A 19,053-nucleotide genomic window follows, 5' to 3' on the forward strand; every position below is an offset into this window, starting at 1 on the left:
AAGCGGGGGTTCAAGGGCGGCAGCCCTCGAGAAAAATTTTTTTGCCGTTTTTCGTTGATGAAAACTGACATTGTAATAAAACCCTAAAAAAGGTCGACTTTGTTTGTTGCCCTAAAAATGCATGTTATAAGCGGCTGGGATGCTTAAGGCATTGTAAGGTTGATGTATTGTTTTTTGCTGGATAATAAGAAAGATTGGACGGCTGTGTATGGTGGACGTAACCCTTTCTGGGTGAACCACGTTAAATCTCTGTGTTATCTGTGTCCTGTTTCATTTCTTTATCTTTTGTATTTAAATCTGCATATAATTGTTAGTTCATATTTGCTTCGGATCTGCTTGAAACCCTAACAGATGATGATGATGATGATGACGATGATGATGATGATGATGATGATGATGATGATGATGATGATGATGATGATGATGATGATGATGATGATGACGATGATGATGACGATGAGGATGACGAGGATGAGGATGACGAGGATGACGATGACGATGACGATGACGATGACGATGACGATGACGATGACGATGACGATGACGATGACGATGACGATGACAATGACGATGACGATGACGATGACGACGATGACGACGATGACGATGACGATGATGACGATGACGATGATGAAGATGACGATGACGATGATGAAGATGACGTGATGATGATGATGATGATGATGATGATGATGATGATGATGATGATGATGATGATGATGACGATGACGATGATGACGATGACGATGACGATGATGATGACGATGATGATGATGACGATGACGATGATGACGATGATGATGACGATGATGATGATGACGATGATGTGATGACGATGACGATGATGACAATGATGACGATGACGATGATGATGATGACGATGAGGATGATGATGATGATCATCATCATCATCATCATCATGAAAAAATAACAACAACAACAACAACAATAAGATAGTCAATAGACTATCAATATAGTCATTAAGAGCACATAGACAAATAAACATAGTGAACAACATAAAAATTGCTTCTCAACGAAAAGATAAGTGTGAGATAGACTATTCAATGGGACATAAACAACATAAAAATTGTCATAATTCCCATGAACAAGGAGATCAGAAACATAAACCATAACAGACAACATAAACATATATAGTTTCCCATAAACAAGACAAATGTGTGACATAGACTATCCAAGACACAACAACACAAATCATAATAAATAGCATAAACATAGTTTCCCATAAATAAGATAAATGTGTGGCATAGACTATCCAATACATAACAACACAAACCATAATAAAGAACAAAAACATAGTTTCTAATAAACAAGACAAAAGTGTGGCATATACTATCCAAGACACAAATAGCATAAACAACATAACCATTGTTTCTAATGAACATGCTAAAAAAATAAACCACATATTATGCATTAGTCGTGCCCCCTCTCCCCACTTGATCTCATACACTTTTCTAGGGCTAATTACTTACAAAAGTCTAATTCTTTAGAATTACATTTATTGGTTAGATATTTTCACTTGTGGTTTAAACTGTGTGTGAAACCTTTTTATAATCAACATTTCCACACATAGTTTAAACTAGAAGTGAAAATATCTAACATATTGGACTGTGGAAATTACGCTACTCTAATCTTTATTGGTTGTTAATAAAAAATAATTACTTTTATAAGATTGAAATCACCAATTACATATTCATGGAATCAAAGATATCTAGGGGAAGAGCACCAAGTAACATCGATGATCCAACAATCATCCACTCCTTGCACTCAACCCCCCGATTACTAACTTTAATGAAACATAAAAAAACTATAAGGGGCCATTACAAAATTACATATACCAATAGCCACCCATTTTTTAGCATTTTTGGACAATTATTGGCCCATTTTTGCACCTTTACTCTTACACATAGTGTGTGACTGCTCATGTATTTGTGCATAGGTATTGGAATTTTTAAGTGCATAATAATTAGGACATCTTTAATCAGGTATAAAGAAACACTTTGAAATGTTTACTTTTTGACTCTTGTGCACATAACAGATACCATAGCAAGAATAGTTAAGACTCTATATTTCTATGTTAGTCAAAAAGCTAAATAAATTTTAGGAGGGGTGAAGTCTTATGAGGAGGATTCCTTAGAGGATAAGAGAAAATTATAAAAGAAATGAATAGAAATACTATTTTTATTTAGTAAAGTGTCATCATGCATAACGATACAAGTCTCACCTCAAGGTAACATGAAATCTATTGATAATTGACAATGCACAAGAGGAAGACTAAACACTCAAACCTCCAAAAAATCAAGTGGAAAGGTCTCCAAATAATTAGAACAAGATCTAAGAGGTTCTTAGGATTAGGCATTAGGAATTAGGCATTTTTATACATAGTAGCATTAGGCATTTTAATGATAGGATTTGTAGTAGAAAGGGCCAAACCTTTATAAATATAGATTATAATGATTTCAAAAATTGATAATTTTTTTTTGAAGTGTATACTTATCAAAAACAATGAAATCCATATGTGCTCGTGATAGCAAATGTGTATATATTATCGAAGAGATCATTAGCCCCCCATAAGGGGGAAAGTGAGAGACTATGTAGCTCCCCCATGGTAAATAATTACCTACAAAATGGGAAATGTCTAAAGACATAACATGATCCAATTCTTATTAGAAACTTGTCTCCCCTTAGGAAGAAAAAAAACCATATATAGATGTGCAAGGATGCTTCCCATTTGGGATATGTAAAGAAAGATGAAAGCTTGAAGAATGAAAATGATGTCACTGAAATCTACTTATGTATCTCCTTGTCCATGAAAGATGACGATGCCACACTCCAATCAGGTACACACATAAAAATATAAGAAAGTGACTAGTTGGAACCTTGTAGAAATTGATATGGAGCAAGATCCAAAGATAAAAATACTAAAATATTTCCTCCAACCAAATGGAAAGTACAATGGTAGTCCCTCTTGTTAGGAATGATAAAAGTCTCAATCGGTAACTCTAGGGAAGAAGTCATTGAGAGTGAAGGTGGATCAATTATCTCTGAAGAAGAATCAAGAACCTCTGAAGCAACCTCGATTGAAGTGTCAAAAAAATCCAAAGGATTGTAATCAATGTTTCCTAGAGGCATGAGTGGTAATCGAGGTATAACCCTCTTCTTTGCAATCAAGAGATTTGTCCTCATGTTTTGGAGATAAACTTGACGAAGAAGGAACAAAAATGTTATGCAGCTTGAGTAATTATCGCAACTCATGATTTTCCTTTTCAAGCAATTCAATCCTTGAGTTTGCTATTAAATACAAGAGCACAAAAGGATGAAATGCAAGAGATACCCCTAAAAAGAGAAAATTTTAAATATAAAATTTTCTAAGTGTCACATTTGTCAAGTGAACAACAATCACAATTATGAAAAATTGAAAAAAACTGAGCAAGTTGGAACAAAACACCTAAATTGGATGAGTACGACTGGTGGGAGGTGGTCGACGATGATTGACTAGCTTTGGAAGGCATTGGTATGATGGAGATGTCGGTCATGAAAAAACTCTCCTCCAAATATTTGCAGTTGTGAAGAAATATCTAAGTCCAATCAAGAGAAATACTTGTTGCAACAGTTGGTGGTGTATCATCATAGCCTGAAAAAAGATCTCAATGATTAGACTGGATCATATTTACTCCAGGTTGATATGTATCTCTACACCATGGGTGGAATAAATCACTCTCTAGTCACCATAGGCATGCATGTCATTGCCATGAACAAATAGAAAGAGGAGAATATTAATATCATTGCAACACAAACAATAATAATTGTTGCAAGTAATGTATGTTGTTGTGGGCAAGTAGATTTGTCATTGAAATTAAGAAAAATAATATCGCCATAGTTGTTATGACAAATTGAATGGAGGTGACTTTCATAAATTTTGAGAATTTCCAACATCGAAATGAGGTCAAATTTGCAAACAGGACTATGAGAGATTCAATAATAAATTGCTCTCTCTAGTCACTAAAGGTGTGTATGTTGTTGCAACTAGTAGATGGAAAGACGAAAAATTATCGCCATAGTCAGGAACAACAGAGTGAAGCGACTTCTAAAAATTCCAAGAATTTTCAATGCTAAACTGATATCAACTCTGTGAACTGGTCTGTAGGAAGATAAATAATAGATCTCTTATCAACTGCTCAATTCTTTTATCAGGAAGGTAATTTGTTTGGATGAAGCTCTAATACCATGTTGGAGAAATTATAAGCCCATGAAGTTACACATACTTCAATGGATCAACCAAGAAACTATCCAACCACACATGAGAATGTTGCAACTTGAGAAATGAAGAGCAAAGCTTGAGATTAACTTGTATTGAATTGCTATAAATTTATATGTTACAATGTACAAATGAGTTTTCTTATATAGGCAAGAGGCTACACAATTAAGAGCGAGATGAGAGAGTAGGTAGGAATTGGTACAACTACCCTATAACAAAATTATATGCATAAAACTAACTCATCTCTATCTAGAATGACACCTAAGACAACTAATATGGATAATATTAAATGATTGTGTTATGTGACAAATAAAGCTATCCTAAGTAAACTTAATCAAAGTAAATAGAATAAATCTAATTTACTCCAATATATACAAGCTTTTGTCTATGGACATAGAGATTTAACAAATAAAAGATTGATGGTTCATTCATGGCCTGAGCATATATTAGAGTTATTTCTTAAACAAATGGGACCAATGTTCTAAGCATATAACAATCATTGGATCTAGATTCAAGTTGCATGGTGATACCATACTAACTTTAGTAAGTAGACCATACAAATCCATTTATAATCAACACATTCAAGGGTGAAGTGGAACCCCCAAAAGGGTAAGGGTTGTGTGTTGGACCCTATTGTTTTCCTTATGCTACTTTTGATTTTGGAGTGTCACATTGTGTATTTTAGATTTGGTGGTGAATAAAAACATATTAATAATAGTTTAATAAACTTAATTTACTAACATCTATTTTATAACATTTTAAAATTACTTATTTTATAATTTTTTAAATAAAATAAGACAATATTTATCATATAAAATATATTTAATATAATTAAATAAATTATATATTTTAATCAAAAATAATTTTAATCGCTTTCTCTCTCTAAATATAACCTATGGGTACAATGGTAATTTCGATTTTGATACCAACTTGCTAATTTTATTGGGTAATTTTGATACCCACTGGCTAAATTTTATTGAATACTCCATACGTGTGAAAAGTTGTTGCGACAAAAGTTTCACTTTGACAAAATACAGTTTCTTCTTTCCGGAAAAAACAAAAGATTCTTTATAATCGTGGTTGTCTTCCACGGAGACGCTTCTTTGCAATTTGTATGAACGCTGTTCATTCACGCGGTTTCGTACACGCCATTTTCTATGCTTATCCTCCCCTTAAATCTCTTCCAATTTTGTCCATCTACATCACTTTTATCCTCACTCTTTGCCCCCAAACCCTTCTTTTACCAGAAATCCAAACCAGGCTGAACTCGGAAACAATTTTGAGCAACCTGAACCATCTCCAGAGCCCAGGCAACATCTAAACTGCCTAATGGAGATCATAAAATTATTACAGGAACGGTGCCTGTCCATTCTAAACGTTTTGGTACGAATCTGCCTCGGTCCATTCCGCAGGTTTGCGTTGCCTCCTCCACTCAGCCGGCAAACGCAACCTGATCGCCAAAACGCTTTTGACCAGCTCGCACCACCATTCTCTGCGTCTGCATCCACGGAGCCCTGGCAGATATTCATTAACCATCGCGGAAGTGATGTCAAATACACACTTGCCAGCAAAATTCACCAAACACTTGATGGCAAGGGATTCCGAGCTTTCCTCGATGTAGAAGAACTTAAGGCCGGCGACGTGATACCAGCAGAAATAGAAGCAGCAATGAAGAGTGCCTCTCTTCACATTGCCATTTTTTCTCCCAACTATGCCCAATCCCCATGGTGTTTGGCTGAGCTATCTTTCATGCTAAAAACTGGTGCAAAAGTTATCCCCATATTCTATCATGTTGAGCCCTCTGACCTCAGATGGATTGAGCAAGGAAAAGGAAAATATGCCCATGCATTTTCAGATCACAGAAAGAAAGGCAGATACACCCAGGAAAAGCTCAATGAGTGGAAAAAGGCACTTCACGACATTTCATTCCATTCCGGCCACGAGGTCAAAAATAATGAGTATGTATCATTTTTCATATTTTTTCGATGAAAAGTCTTATATCAAATAAATAGGTTCTTCTTCTATTCTGTTACCAGAAGGATTCAAACAGACTAGTGTGTTATATTTTAATTTTCGGCTCTAAATATTTAGGGACGAGGCCACAGTTTTGAAGAATATTGTAACTTGTGCATTGAAAGTCATGAAAAGTGTTCCCTTGTGGGTCGCCGAACATCCCCTTGGATTGGATGAAATGGTGAAAGGCTTCCAATCAGTCGCAAGTGAAGGCAATGTAAAAATCACGGGGATCGTGGGCATGGGAGGTAGTGGTAAAACCACTTTGGCCAAAGAACTCTTCAACATAAACTTTTCCTCCTTTGAGAGATGCAGTTTTGTTTCGGATGTGCGTGATGCAGCATCCAGAAATGCTCTGCTTGACAAGCAGAAAAAGCTTCTAACAGACCTCGGTGTCCATCATCTGTCATTCGACAGTGTAGATGAAGGCAAAGCAGTTCTCGGAAATCGATTGGGCTCTCATCGGGGGCTCATCGTTTTGGATGACGTGGATCACATCGACCAGTTGAATGCTCTTTTGCCAAATAAAGACAACCTTGGATCCGAGAGTATGGTTATTGTAACATCCCGTGAATTGGGGGTCCTTAAATTATGGGGCCTTTCCTGCATTTATAAAATGCCAGGACTGAACAGGTCACATGCCGAGCAGCTGTTCTGCTGGCACGCTTTCTTGCAACACTTTCCACCCACTGGATTTGAAACTCTGGTTCAAGATTTCTTGAAGGCATGCAATGGGTTGCCTCTGTCGCTAAAGGTTTTGGGGGCACAATTATATGGCGAAAAGTCAAAAGATTACTGGAAATCCCTATTAAATAAACTCTCAAGAGTATTGCCTGGCGACATCCAAAAAAGTCTACAGCTTAGCTATGATGCTCTGGATGAAGAAGAAAAAGAGATGTTCTTGGATGTGGCTTGTTTTCTCATTGGAGAATGGAAAAGCACTGCTATAGCAGTGTGGGATGGAATGCATTGGAGTGGTCTGCACGGTTTACAAACACTTGTGAATAAGTGTCTTGTGGAGCTGGTTGACGAGCGAGATTATCGGAGAGGACATTTCTTCTACGAGGAGAAGCTAAGGATGCATGATCATCTCAGGGATATGGGAAGGGAGATTGCAAGTAGACACTCGTCAAATCGTCTTTGGCAGCCACAGATTGATGACAAAAAACATTTCAAGGTGAGGTTAATTGGCATCTCAATTATCGTTAATCATTGATAAGTGATATCGTATAGGTATCCTTCTGTCTGCCTCTGTTTTCACTAAGTTCATTGAAATAGTTTGTATTTCTATTTTTTTAATTCAGAAAGAAATGCCAATTCGAGGGATACAACCTCCAGCTACTTTTGTCGCATACAAAGAGTACACGCAGTTAATGGGAATCTCAAGTAGATTATCAAATGGATTAGAAATTCTTCATGTAGAAGGAAATGATTTCACAGAAAATTTTGCATCGTTATCAGAACATCTTGTGTGGCTTCGCTGGGAAGGTTTTCCCCTAAAATAAATTCCAGTATGGCTTACATTAAGACATTTAAGTGTTTTAGAGATTCATGGTGGTGATGAGCTGGAAGAATTGTGGGAAGATAATGTGGATGTAAGTATTTTGATTTCGTTGTTAATAAGATCACTTAAAAAGCTTATTTTTCGTTCATGCTTTTTTGAATTAAATTAAGTACTGAACAATTGAGAGAGCTTATTATACAGAGTAACAGAAAATTGCAGCGGCTTCCAAGCTCAATTGGACGTCTTCACTATTTGAAAAAGCTTTTATTTAACTTTGACGGTAGCAGTTTGCCAGAACAGTTCTGTGGTCTCCAATCGCTGGAGTATTTGTCGTTTTTTGCTCCAAATCTATCTTCACTGCCTGATGGTTTTGGCAATTTAAAAAGCTTGAAGTCTATATGTCTACAAAATTGCAGGCAGTTGAGCGAGTTGCCAGGTTCTTTCACGCAGTTGATACACCTGGAAATGCTACAAATATCAGGTAGTGAAATTCTGTCCTCACTACCTGATGGTTTTGGCAATTTAAAAAGCTTGAAGTCTATACATATAGATACTTGCAAGCAGTTGAGCACGTTGCCAGATTCTTTCAAGCAGCTGATACACCTGGAAAATCTAAATTTATGGGGTTGTGAAATTCTGTCCTCACTACCTGATGGTTTTGGCAATTTAAAATGCTTGAAGTCTATAAATCTACATTATTGCAAGCAGTTGAGCGAGTTGCCAGGTTCTTTCACGCAGTTGATACACCTGGAAAAGCTAGAAATATCAGGTTGTGGAATTCTGTCCTCACTACCTGATGGTTTTGGCAATTTAAAACGCTTGAAGTCTATAAATCTACATTATTGCAAGCAGTTGAGCACGTTGCCAGATTCTTTCAAGCAGCTGATACACCTGGAAAATCTAAATTTATGGGGTTGTGAAATTCTGTCCTCACTACCTGATGGTTTTGGCAATTTAAAACGCTTGAAGTCTATAAATCTACATTATTGCAAGCAGTTGAGCGAGTTGCCAGGTTCTTTCACGCAGTTGATACACCTGGAAAAGCTAGAAATATCAGGTTGTGGAATTCTGTCCTCACTACCTGATAGTTTTGGCAATTTAAAACGCTTGAAGTCTATAAATCTACATTATTGCAAGCAGTTGAGCACGTTGCCAGATTCTTTCAAGCAGCTGATACACCTGGAAAATCTAAATTTATGGGGTTGTGAAATTCTGTCCTCACTACCTGATGGTTTTGGCAATTTAAAACGCTTGAAGTCTATAAATCTACATTATTGCAAGCAGTTGAGCGAGTTGCCAGGTTCTTTCACGCAGTTGATACACCTGGAAAAGCTAGAAATATCAGGTTGTGGAATTCTGTCCTCACTACCTGATGGTTTTGGCAATTTAAAACGCTTGAAGTCTATATATCTACGAAATTGCAAGCAGTTGAGCGAGTTGCCAGGTTCTTTCACGCAGTTGATACACCTGGAAAAGCTAGAAATATCAGGTTGTGAAATTCTGTCCTCACTACCTGATGGTTTTGGCAATTTAAAACGCTTGAAGTCTATAAATCTACATTATTGCAAGCAGTTGAGCGAGTTGCCAGGTTCTTTCACGCAGTTGATACACCTGGAAAAGCTAGAAATATCAGGTTGTGAAATTCTGTCCTCACTACCTGATGGTTTTGGCAATTTAAAAAGCTTGAAGTCTATACATATAAATACTTGCAAGCAGTTGAGCACGTTGCCAGATTCTTTTAAGCAGCTGATACACCTGGAAAATCTAAATTTATCGGGTTGTGCCAAGCTTAAACTGAAATTAGATGCACTTGAAAACATCAAGAAGCTCGCGTTCTTGGGACTCAGTGGTTGCGAGGAAATAGAAGATCTGCCTCATCAAATAGTGAACCAGGCATCCTTGAAAAGCTTTACCTACTAACATTGGTGCACTGGTCAAGTTGAGAGCTTTACCTACTAACATTGGTGCACTGGTCAAATTAGAGTCATTTGAAAGTCCGATGTTAAAATGCTTGCAAACTTCTCTTGTAAACTTGTGCTCATTGAAGACTATTAGAATTATAGATTCTATTGGTGAAATGGATTTTGATGCCCCGGCTGAAGACCACAAACAAGTCTCCATTTAATGGAGATAGAGACACTGCCAGTGTCTCTCAAAAGCCTATCAATAAGAAAATGCCACGTGCTGAAGAATATTGGGTGTGTTAGTGGTCTCGTAAGCCTTAAAAGATTGCTTATATGTGATTGTCCGCAGATACAAGAACTCCCAAGCTTTGCTGATTTGGCTTCGCTGAGAAGATTTGAAATGGCGAATTGCCCCAAAGTTGAAAAAATAGAAGGTTTGCAACACTCCAAGTCATTGAAGAAACTGCGGCTTCGAAATACCTGTTGGAAGGTGCCCGGTATACAAAGTTTGGAGAGAGTGGAACGATTGGAAGAACTAGTGCTCGAATGTGACACCATATCAGCTGTGAAACCTTGAATTCAGTCTATGAAGGTAAATAAATAATAATTGTTACAAATTCAGAGGTTTTCGTATTTATGTAAATGTTCATATTACTGACTTTAATATAATACAATTTGTAGGAATGCCCAAGGTATCTGGAGATACAAGGTAGCGTGAGCCGTGTGGCGGAGCCAGCTGTAAATTCTTTGGCGTTTCCTGATCTTGTGGTCAACGAGGTGGATGAGACGTTCGAACATTCGTATAAGGGTGATTATTTGTTTTATTTGGAGGGAAAGGAGAAGAATGAGGAGGAGAGGAAAGTGGTACGAATATGTGTGTGCTTAGACAAGTATCGTCCTATATACATGTGGTCACACATGTGGTCACTTTCCTTCGGGGGAAGTGTTGAAGTAGAGAGAGAGAGAGCAGTGGTAGTTGAGGGAAGAAGGGAAAGAGTGGTGGAGGCATTTTACCGATTATTAGCACGTCTGGAATAGGTAACACTCATTTTATGCTTTTAAGAAAATAAGATAGCCTAGGCATTAATAGAATTAGGGAGAATTATGTGGCAGTCTAAATTAACTTTATGTAAAGTTTATTGTTCTTGGATTTTTTTCTTTCCACTAATTCTTAATAGGTACAAAGAATTTATATTTCCATTTGTGCTCACAAGTATATGATTGCTATATATAATATAAAATATTTTTTTACTTGTAATTATTTAATTATTTTATAAAATAAATTATTTTATTAATTTATAGATTTTTTATTGTTTGATTAAAATTGTCAAAATATAATATAAGTATTTAATCTTCTGTTATTGATTTATATGTTGTAAGAGAAAATAATGTTGTTTTTTATAATTAGATGTTGAACATTCATTTTAAAATTAGTTTGTCACAATATGAACATCCAATTCTTATTTTTCTATTTTTTAACTTTGAATTTAATGCACTTCTCCATCTTTTACAAGCATACTTTTGTATTTTTTAAACTAATAATTAAATATTATTCATATTCTTTTCATTAGATGTTAATCTGTTTGTAACTATTTTTGAATCCCCTTCGATTAAATACTTAAGTCTTGTTCTTAATATTTGATCATCATGACTTAAAGACTTAGTTAGTGAATGCATGAATAATTAAATATTATTCATGTTCTTTTCATTAGATGTTAATATGTCTATAACTATTTTTGAATCCTCTTCGATTAAATACTTGCGTCTTGTTCTTAATATTTGATTAGCATGAATCAAAACTTAGTGAATGCATGAAATATTATAGTTAAAATCAATTTGTTTTATACGATGACCAATCATTTTATTGTAATTAGTAATATTTGTTTGAATTTGTATAATTTTGATTTTTTATAATAAAAAAAGTTATTTATCTGTCATTCTACTGGTAACTACCATTGCATAATTCATTTTTTATTTATTTTTTAAATTGTCACTTCACCATGTATGGTGCAACTTGGCATAATGAAAGAATTATGGCTGCTAGTTGCATCTTTGTATCATCATCATGCATCATTTCCATCCCACATCATACATTTTTCTTAAAGAAGAACAAATCCACCAGATCTTACCATCACTCAAAGAAAACAGAACCAAGTCGTTGGTAAAATCCTATGGAGGACGCCATGTCTATTAGTAAATCACGTCAACAGGCAAGAAAGAAAGAAATCCCTTCTTTCCTCCTCCCTTCGTGTTTGACCGAAGCTTCCCAACAATACAATAACTACATCCCAAGGGGCTTCCCAATATTAGCCCACCAAAACCGCCTTTATATAAATACTGATATACATTGAAATGCCTCTTGCTCTGCAAAAACTATTTTTGACAAGGACTTGTGTCTAAATTTTTTACCAATTTTAATTAGCGTTAATTGTTGTTAATCAAAATACATTTTAGAACAAAAAACTATATCTGATGGGTATGTGCACCAAGTTGTGGTACCAAAAGGGGGTCTTAAGATGCCACTTTTTTTTTTTTTTTTTTCTGAAATCAACAAATTCTGAACTTCAATGACAAATTGAACATAGTTACACTCCAAATTAGAATATGCAACAAGAACAAGAGTTAGAGTGCTTCAAGTCTTCTTTCTAAACTACTATTTTTTTTTGAAAATGGTGGAGATTAAGGGCTTCAAAAAGGGGGGCCACAAAAAGTTGTCCTGTTTTTATACAAAAAACATAACATAGCGTCTATTGTGGCTCCCCTAAAATGTTAACGTTTTTTTTGAATTTTTAAAATCACTTCAGTGAGAAACTAGCTAACACCTTGTAGTTTATGCTAGATTTTTTGGCTAATTTTTTAATGAGTACATGATTTTTTACTAATTTTTGAAGTGGACACACCTTGAAAAGTGGAAATTTGAGCTTACTCCCCCCTAAAATCATTGAAAATTAATTGAAAATCAAAACTTTTTTTTTTAAATTGTGTAGAATGGAGTCTAGTTTCTAAAAATGTATGTTTCTTCAAAATTTGATGAACGTGTAAAAAACTATAGCCAAACTAGTGCATGTTGGTTTTTGACAAAAAAAGGACACACTAACAAAAGAAATTATAGATGAAAGCCTTAACGAAATCAAAATGTGAAAAACATTACATGCTTGGATAGCTAAGAGAGATCTTGAAGTCTCTATGGTGTTTTTTTAAGTTTCATTGAAACACGTGCAAACCTGATGGAGAGCACGGCCAAAAATATGTTAAATTTTTTAATCTTCTGATAAAAACATGTTTCAGGCCTAAAATGGTCGTCCAACCCTTTGGGTTGGATGCCCAAGTACAATCCAACCCAAAGGGTTGGTGGTTTCCAAAGAAAACCATTTGGCGAGTGCTAAATATGGCACTCGCCCTATTTGGCGTGCGCCAAATTCAAAAAATTGACTTTTCACATTTGGCGCTCGCTAAATGTGAAAAGTCATTTTTTTGCATTTGGCAAGCGCCAAATTTGGCACTCGCCAAATGCTCTGCATTGTCCAATTTCACATTTTGGGAACAATTTTCAACTTGGGCACAAGTCATACCCACCCGACAGGAGAATATATACATGAAATATAACATTTAAGTATAAGTCACATTTCAATATGTCTTTCCTTTCTTATACTTTAAGTTATATTACATGTATATATTGGCAGGATGTTTGAGAGTGGTTTCAGCTCTATAGGAGTTATAATGTAGATTCTTGTTTTTAGAGGATCATATAAAATTTCAGACAGTCAAATTTTAGTAATCAACATGTCAAATTTCAGTAATCAGCATGCTCCTATTAGCATTTTTTATCTCTATATCTCACTCTCTTTATCTTCCCCAAACTCTAGACCTATCTCTCTCCCTCTCTTGTCTCTCTCACTTCTCTCTCCCTTCTCTAGGTATATCCCATCCTCTCTACCTTTCATTCCTTCCTTATACCCCCATTTCTATCCTTGACTCCCTCCCTCTCTCTTCTTCTCTCTCACCTCTTATTATTTCTCTCCCCTCCCACTACTTTCTCTTGGTCCCTACCTATCCCTTCAATCCTCTCTCTCCCCATATCTAGGGCTCTCCCTCCCTCCCTATTCACCCCACTACCTCTCCCTCCCTATATTATTAGTCGCCTCTCCCTCCCCATCTAGGTTTCTCACTTATCTAATTGTCCACCCTCTAGTTCTCTCCCTCCCTCACCACCTTTCTCTCCCTTCCCCTTACCCCTATCTATTTATGAACTATCTCCCTCTCTTCTCTCTCTCTCCAAACCTATCTATCTCCTCATTTGCTAGGTCTTTCACTCCTTCCATGTCCACCTCTCCATTCATCCCCTCTTATCCATCTCTTTGTTCTTATATCTCTTCTCTTCTCCATCCTTCCCCTCTCTAGTTCTCTCCCTTCCTTTCTTCCCCTATACCTCTCTATCTCCCTCCCCCACTCTCTCTTCTCTCTTCCTCTCTTATTCTCTATCTTCATTTTCTAGGTCATTACCTCTCCATCCCACACTCTCTAGGTTTCTCCCCTCCCTCTCCACCTATCTACCTCTGCATATAGGTCTTGTTACCCACCTCTCATTATCCCCCTCTATCTATCTCACTCCTTTCTTGCCATCTAGGTCTCTCACCTATCTATACATCCCCTTTATAGTTCTCTCCCTCCCTCTCTACCTCTCTCTCCCTCTCACCACCTTAACTCTATCCCTTTATGAACCCCCTCCTCTTCTCTTCCTCCCCTTACCTCTTTATCTCTTTCTTCCATAGGTCTATCACTCTCTCCATGTCTAACTCTCCATTCATCCCCTCTTACTGCTCTCTTTTTTCTTTTGTCTCTCCTCTTCTATCTCCCCCCCCCCTCTTTAGGTATATCCCTCCCTTCTCCTCTCCCTCTCTATTTCCTCATCCATACACACCCCCATATATATCTCACTCCCCCACTTTTTTTTTCTCTCTCTCTACATTCTAGGTCATCAACTCTCTCTCCCCTCTCTAGGTTTCTCACTTCCTTCTTCTCCACCTATCTACCTCTCCATCATGTCTCATTACTTACCTCTCTCTCTCCCCCTCTATCTATCTCAATCCTCTCTCTTGTCATCTAGAGGTCTCTCATCTCTCCTTCCCCATATAGTTCTCTCACCTATATATTTGCCCCCTCTTTAGTTCTCTCCTAGTAGGACATCGTATGGTCCTAAGGGGTCATATGGTGTCCATAGATAGACCTAGATAGGGAGAGAGAGAAGTGACATAGATAGAGGGGGATATAGAGAGGTGGGTAATTATACAAGGATGCATAATTAGAGAGGTAGAGAGGAAGGGAGAAGCATAAAGAATAGAGAGACAGAGAGAGATGAGGGTAAGGAGGGATGGGGGATCGAGAGGGAGAGAGGAAGAAAGGGAGAGAAACCTAGAGAGGGGAGAGATAGGTGAGAGAGAGAGAGATAGAAATAAGTATCAATGCAACCAATACCCCCAACCTTATGTAAGGGAGAGACTGAGAGACCAAGAGATGGAAGAGGTAGATAGGTAAGGGAGGGAGAGAAGAAAATAAGAGAGAAAGAGGGGTAAGGAGTTAGAGAGGAAAGAATTATAGACCTAGATAGGGAGAGAGAGCAATGACATAGATAGAGGGGGATATAGAGAGGTGAGAGATCTAGAGCCTAGGAAGAAAGAGGTGAGAGACCTAGGGAGGAAAGATAGAGGTGAGGGAGATAAATGGGGAGAGACATGTGCGTAATGAGGGATAGAGATGGAGAGAGGAAGAAAGGGAGAGTAACCTAGAGAGGGGAGAGATAGGAGAGAGAGAGAGAGAGAGAGAGAGAGAGAGAGAGAGAGAGAGAGAGAGAGAGAGAGAGAGAGAGAGAGAGAGAGAGAGAGAGAGAGGTATCAATACAACCAATACCCCCAACCCTATGTAAGGGAGAGACTGAGAGACCAAGAGAGGGAAGAGGTAGACAGGTAAGCGAGGGAGAGAAGAAAATAAGAGAGAAAGAGGGGTAAGGAGGTAGAGAGGAAATAATTATAGACATAGATAGGGAGAGAGAGAAGTGACATAGAGAGTGGGGAATTGTGTCCTAAGGGGTCATATGGTGTCCTAAGGGGTCATAGGACACCATATGTGTTGGCATTTTTGTTGTTTATGTTGTGATTGTCATTGATGGACACACACTTGTATTGAGATCCCCTTTAAATGTATGAGCTCATGCTCAACCAGTATTTGTTCCAACCGGTATGTTGTATACTAGTCTTTAGACTAGTGGTGATTTTACAAAATGTGTTTCTCGGTAGGAAACGACATGTCGACCCCAAGCGGTTCGTAGATCACAAGTGGTACGAGGGAGCAAAGCAGCATAACACATTCTTACCAGTCTTCATTTTTGTCAAACTGGCAACCGGTATATTGTATAAACTAGTAATACTCTATGATGAGTTACCAATCCACCGATTGTTTGACGGTGTCGACACATTGACGGTGCTTTTTGTGTCATGTTACTGAGTATGTCTAGATTCATTGAACCTAGGAAATTGTAATGTAATCCTATTGGACCGACGTGAAATTAGATTCCTTTAAAAGGACATCATGTCTAGGGTTTTAAAGTTGTTGTTACTGCTACTGAAAGGGTTAATGTCGTGCTAGGGTTTAAGGTGGAAGTTGAGTTGTTGTGAGAATGATCTAATCTATGAAGATCGAGTTGTAACTGTGAGAGATATAGAGAAGACTGAAGTAATGCTGGAATGCATTAGCTGTGAGTAATACTGGATCTAACCAAGCAATTTGTGCTATTAGATAGATCAAACACTTGTTGATTACTCACATCTTTGATAAGTCTGTAGCCCTTAACCGGGTAGGCCTCAAAGCCTTTGTAAAATCCTCTCGCAAGGTGGTTCACACATGTGAATCTAAAATCCTCTAACAAGGTAGTCTTTAATCGGACTTATCTCCTAACAGAGATTGAGATTCCTAACAGGATATGTTCTGGCAAAGAACATTGTAAGACCTTAACCGATCTGTCCTTTACCGGTCTGGTTTCTATTCTGCAGATAGTGACTTGTGAGTTCCATCTCACCGTGGTTTTTCTGAGTTGGGTTTCCACGTCAAATATCTTGTGTTATGGTTGTATTGCTTCTGTGGGTGAATGCTTTATTCGCATTTTGGTTTGCATGTGTTGTAACTGGTTTGATTGTTAGACTGCTTTACCAGTTTATGTTTAGACTATGTAAGTGTTTTAGTGCAGTAATTTTTGGCATACTAATTCACCCCCCCTCTTAGTATTCATCAATATGACCCCTTAGGACACCATACGACCCATAACGACACCATATTGTGTCCTAAGGGGTCATATGGTGTCCTAAGGGGTCATAGGATACCATATAACCCCTTACGACACCATACAACCCATAACGACACCATATTGTGTCATAAGGTGTCCTAGGACACTAGATGACCACTTAGGACACCATGTGACCCCTTAGAACACCATATAGTGTCATTATGGGTCATATGGTGTCCTAAGGGGTCGTATGGTGTCCTAACAGGTTATATAGTGTCGTTAGGGTTAACATTGTGTCGTAACGGGTCATATGGTGTCCTATGACCCCTTAGGACACTATATCACCCCTTAGAATACCACATGGTGTCATTATGGGTCGTATAGTGTCCTAAGGGGTCATATGGTGTCTTAAGGGGTCATAACGCATAATATGACCCGTTAAGACATAATATGATCTCTAACAACACCTAAGGGGTCATATGGTGTCCTATGGCCCCATAGGACACCATATGACCCCTTAGGACACAATATGGTGTCGTTATGGGTTGTATGGTGTCCTAAGGGGTCATAGGACACCATATGACCCCTTAAGACACTATACGACCTATAATGACACCATATAGTGTCCTAAGGGGTCATATAGTGTCCTAAGGGGTCATAGGATACCATATGACCCCTTACGACACCATGTGACCCCTAAGAACACCATATAGTATCGTTATGGGTCATATGGTGTCCTAAGGGATCATATGGTGTCCTAACGGGTTATATAGTGTCCTATGACCCCATAGGACACCATATAACCCCTTACATGTTGTTAGGGTTCACATTGTGTCCTAAGGGGTCATATGGTGTCCTATGACCCCTTAGGACACTAAATGACCCCTTAGGACACCATATGGTGTCATTATGGGTCGTATGGTGTCCTAAGGGGTCATATGGTGTCTTAAGGGGTCATAACACACCATATGACCCTTTAAGACATAATACGATCCCTAATGACACCTAAGTAGTCATATGGTGTCCTATGGCCCCATAGGACACCATACAACCCATAACAACACCATATTGTGTCCTAAGGGGTCATATGGTGTCCTAAGGGGTCATAGGACACCATATGACCCCTTAGGACACCATACGACCCATAACGACACCATATTGTTTCCTAAGGGGTCATAGGATACCATATGACCCCTTACGACACCATGTGACCCCTTAGAACACCATATAGTGTTGTTCTGGGTCATATGGTGTCCTAAGGGGTCATATGGTGTCCTAACAGGTCATATAGTGTCCTATGACCCCTTAGGATACCATATAACCCCTTACATGTCGTTAGGGTTCACATTATGTCCTAAGGGGTCATCTGGTGTCCTATGACCCCTTAGGACACTATATGACCCCTTAGGACACCATATGGTGTCATTATGGGTCGTATGGTGTCCTAAGGCATCATATGGTGTCTTAAGGGGTCATAACACACCATATGACTCGTTAAGACATAATATGATCCCTAACAATACCTAAGGGGTCATATGGTGTCCTATGGCCCCATAGGACATCACATGACCCCTTAGGACACCATACGATCCATAACGACATCATATTGTGTCCTAAGGGGTCATATGGCATCCTAAGGGGTCATAGGACACCATATGACACTTTAGGACACCATACGACCCATAACGACACCATATTGTGTCCTAAGGGGTCATATGATGTCTTTAGAGGTCATATGGTGTCATAATGGGTCATATAGTGTCTAATGACCCCTTAGGATACCATATAACCCGTTAAATGTTGTTAGGGTTCACATTATGTCCTAAGGGGTCATATGGTGTCCTATGACCCCTTAGGACACTATATGACCCCTTAGGACACCATATGGTGTCATTATGGGTCGTATGGTGTCTTAAGGGGTCATAACACACCATATAACCCGTTAAGACACAATATGATCCCTAACGACACCTAAGGGGTCATATGGGGTCCTATTGCCTCATAGGACACCATATGACCCCTTAGGACACCATACGACACATAATGACACCTTATTGTGTCCTAAGGGGTCATATGGTGT

General features: G+C 38.0%; 2 protein-coding genes across 2 annotated transcripts in view; both read left to right on the plus strand.

Moving 5' to 3' along the window:
- The first annotated feature begins 5,542 nt into the window (after positions 1 to 5,542).
- Positions 5,543 to 8,342, plus strand: LOC131058780 (disease resistance protein Roq1-like). Its single transcript, XM_059208092.1, has 3 exons — positions 5,543 to 6,234; positions 6,368 to 7,466; positions 7,594 to 8,342. Exons 1-3 carry the CDS (start codon positions 5,606 to 5,608, stop codon positions 7,792 to 7,794), a joined length of 1,929 nt encoding a protein of 642 aa, XP_059064075.1. The 5' UTR covers positions 5,543 to 5,605; the 3' UTR covers positions 7,795 to 8,342.
- The window catches only part of LOC131856480 (disease resistance protein RPV1-like), a 143,220-nt gene continuing 132,007 nt past the window's right edge, over positions 7,841 to 19,053 (plus strand). The window contains exons 1-4 of the mRNA XM_059208269.1: positions 7,841 to 7,884; positions 7,964 to 9,686; positions 10,047 to 10,262; positions 10,379 to 10,561. Coding sequence (XP_059064252.1) covers positions 7,841 to 7,884; positions 7,964 to 9,686; positions 10,047 to 10,262; positions 10,379 to 10,561 — 2,166 coding nt within the window. The remainder of the gene's footprint in view (positions 7,885 to 7,963; positions 9,687 to 10,046; positions 10,263 to 10,378; positions 10,562 to 19,053) is intronic.

Source organism: Cryptomeria japonica, chromosome 7, assembly GCF_030272615.1.
Source record: "Cryptomeria japonica chromosome 7, Sugi_1.0, whole genome shotgun sequence".
NCBI lineage: Eukaryota > Viridiplantae > Streptophyta > Pinopsida > Cupressales > Cupressaceae > Cryptomeria > Cryptomeria japonica.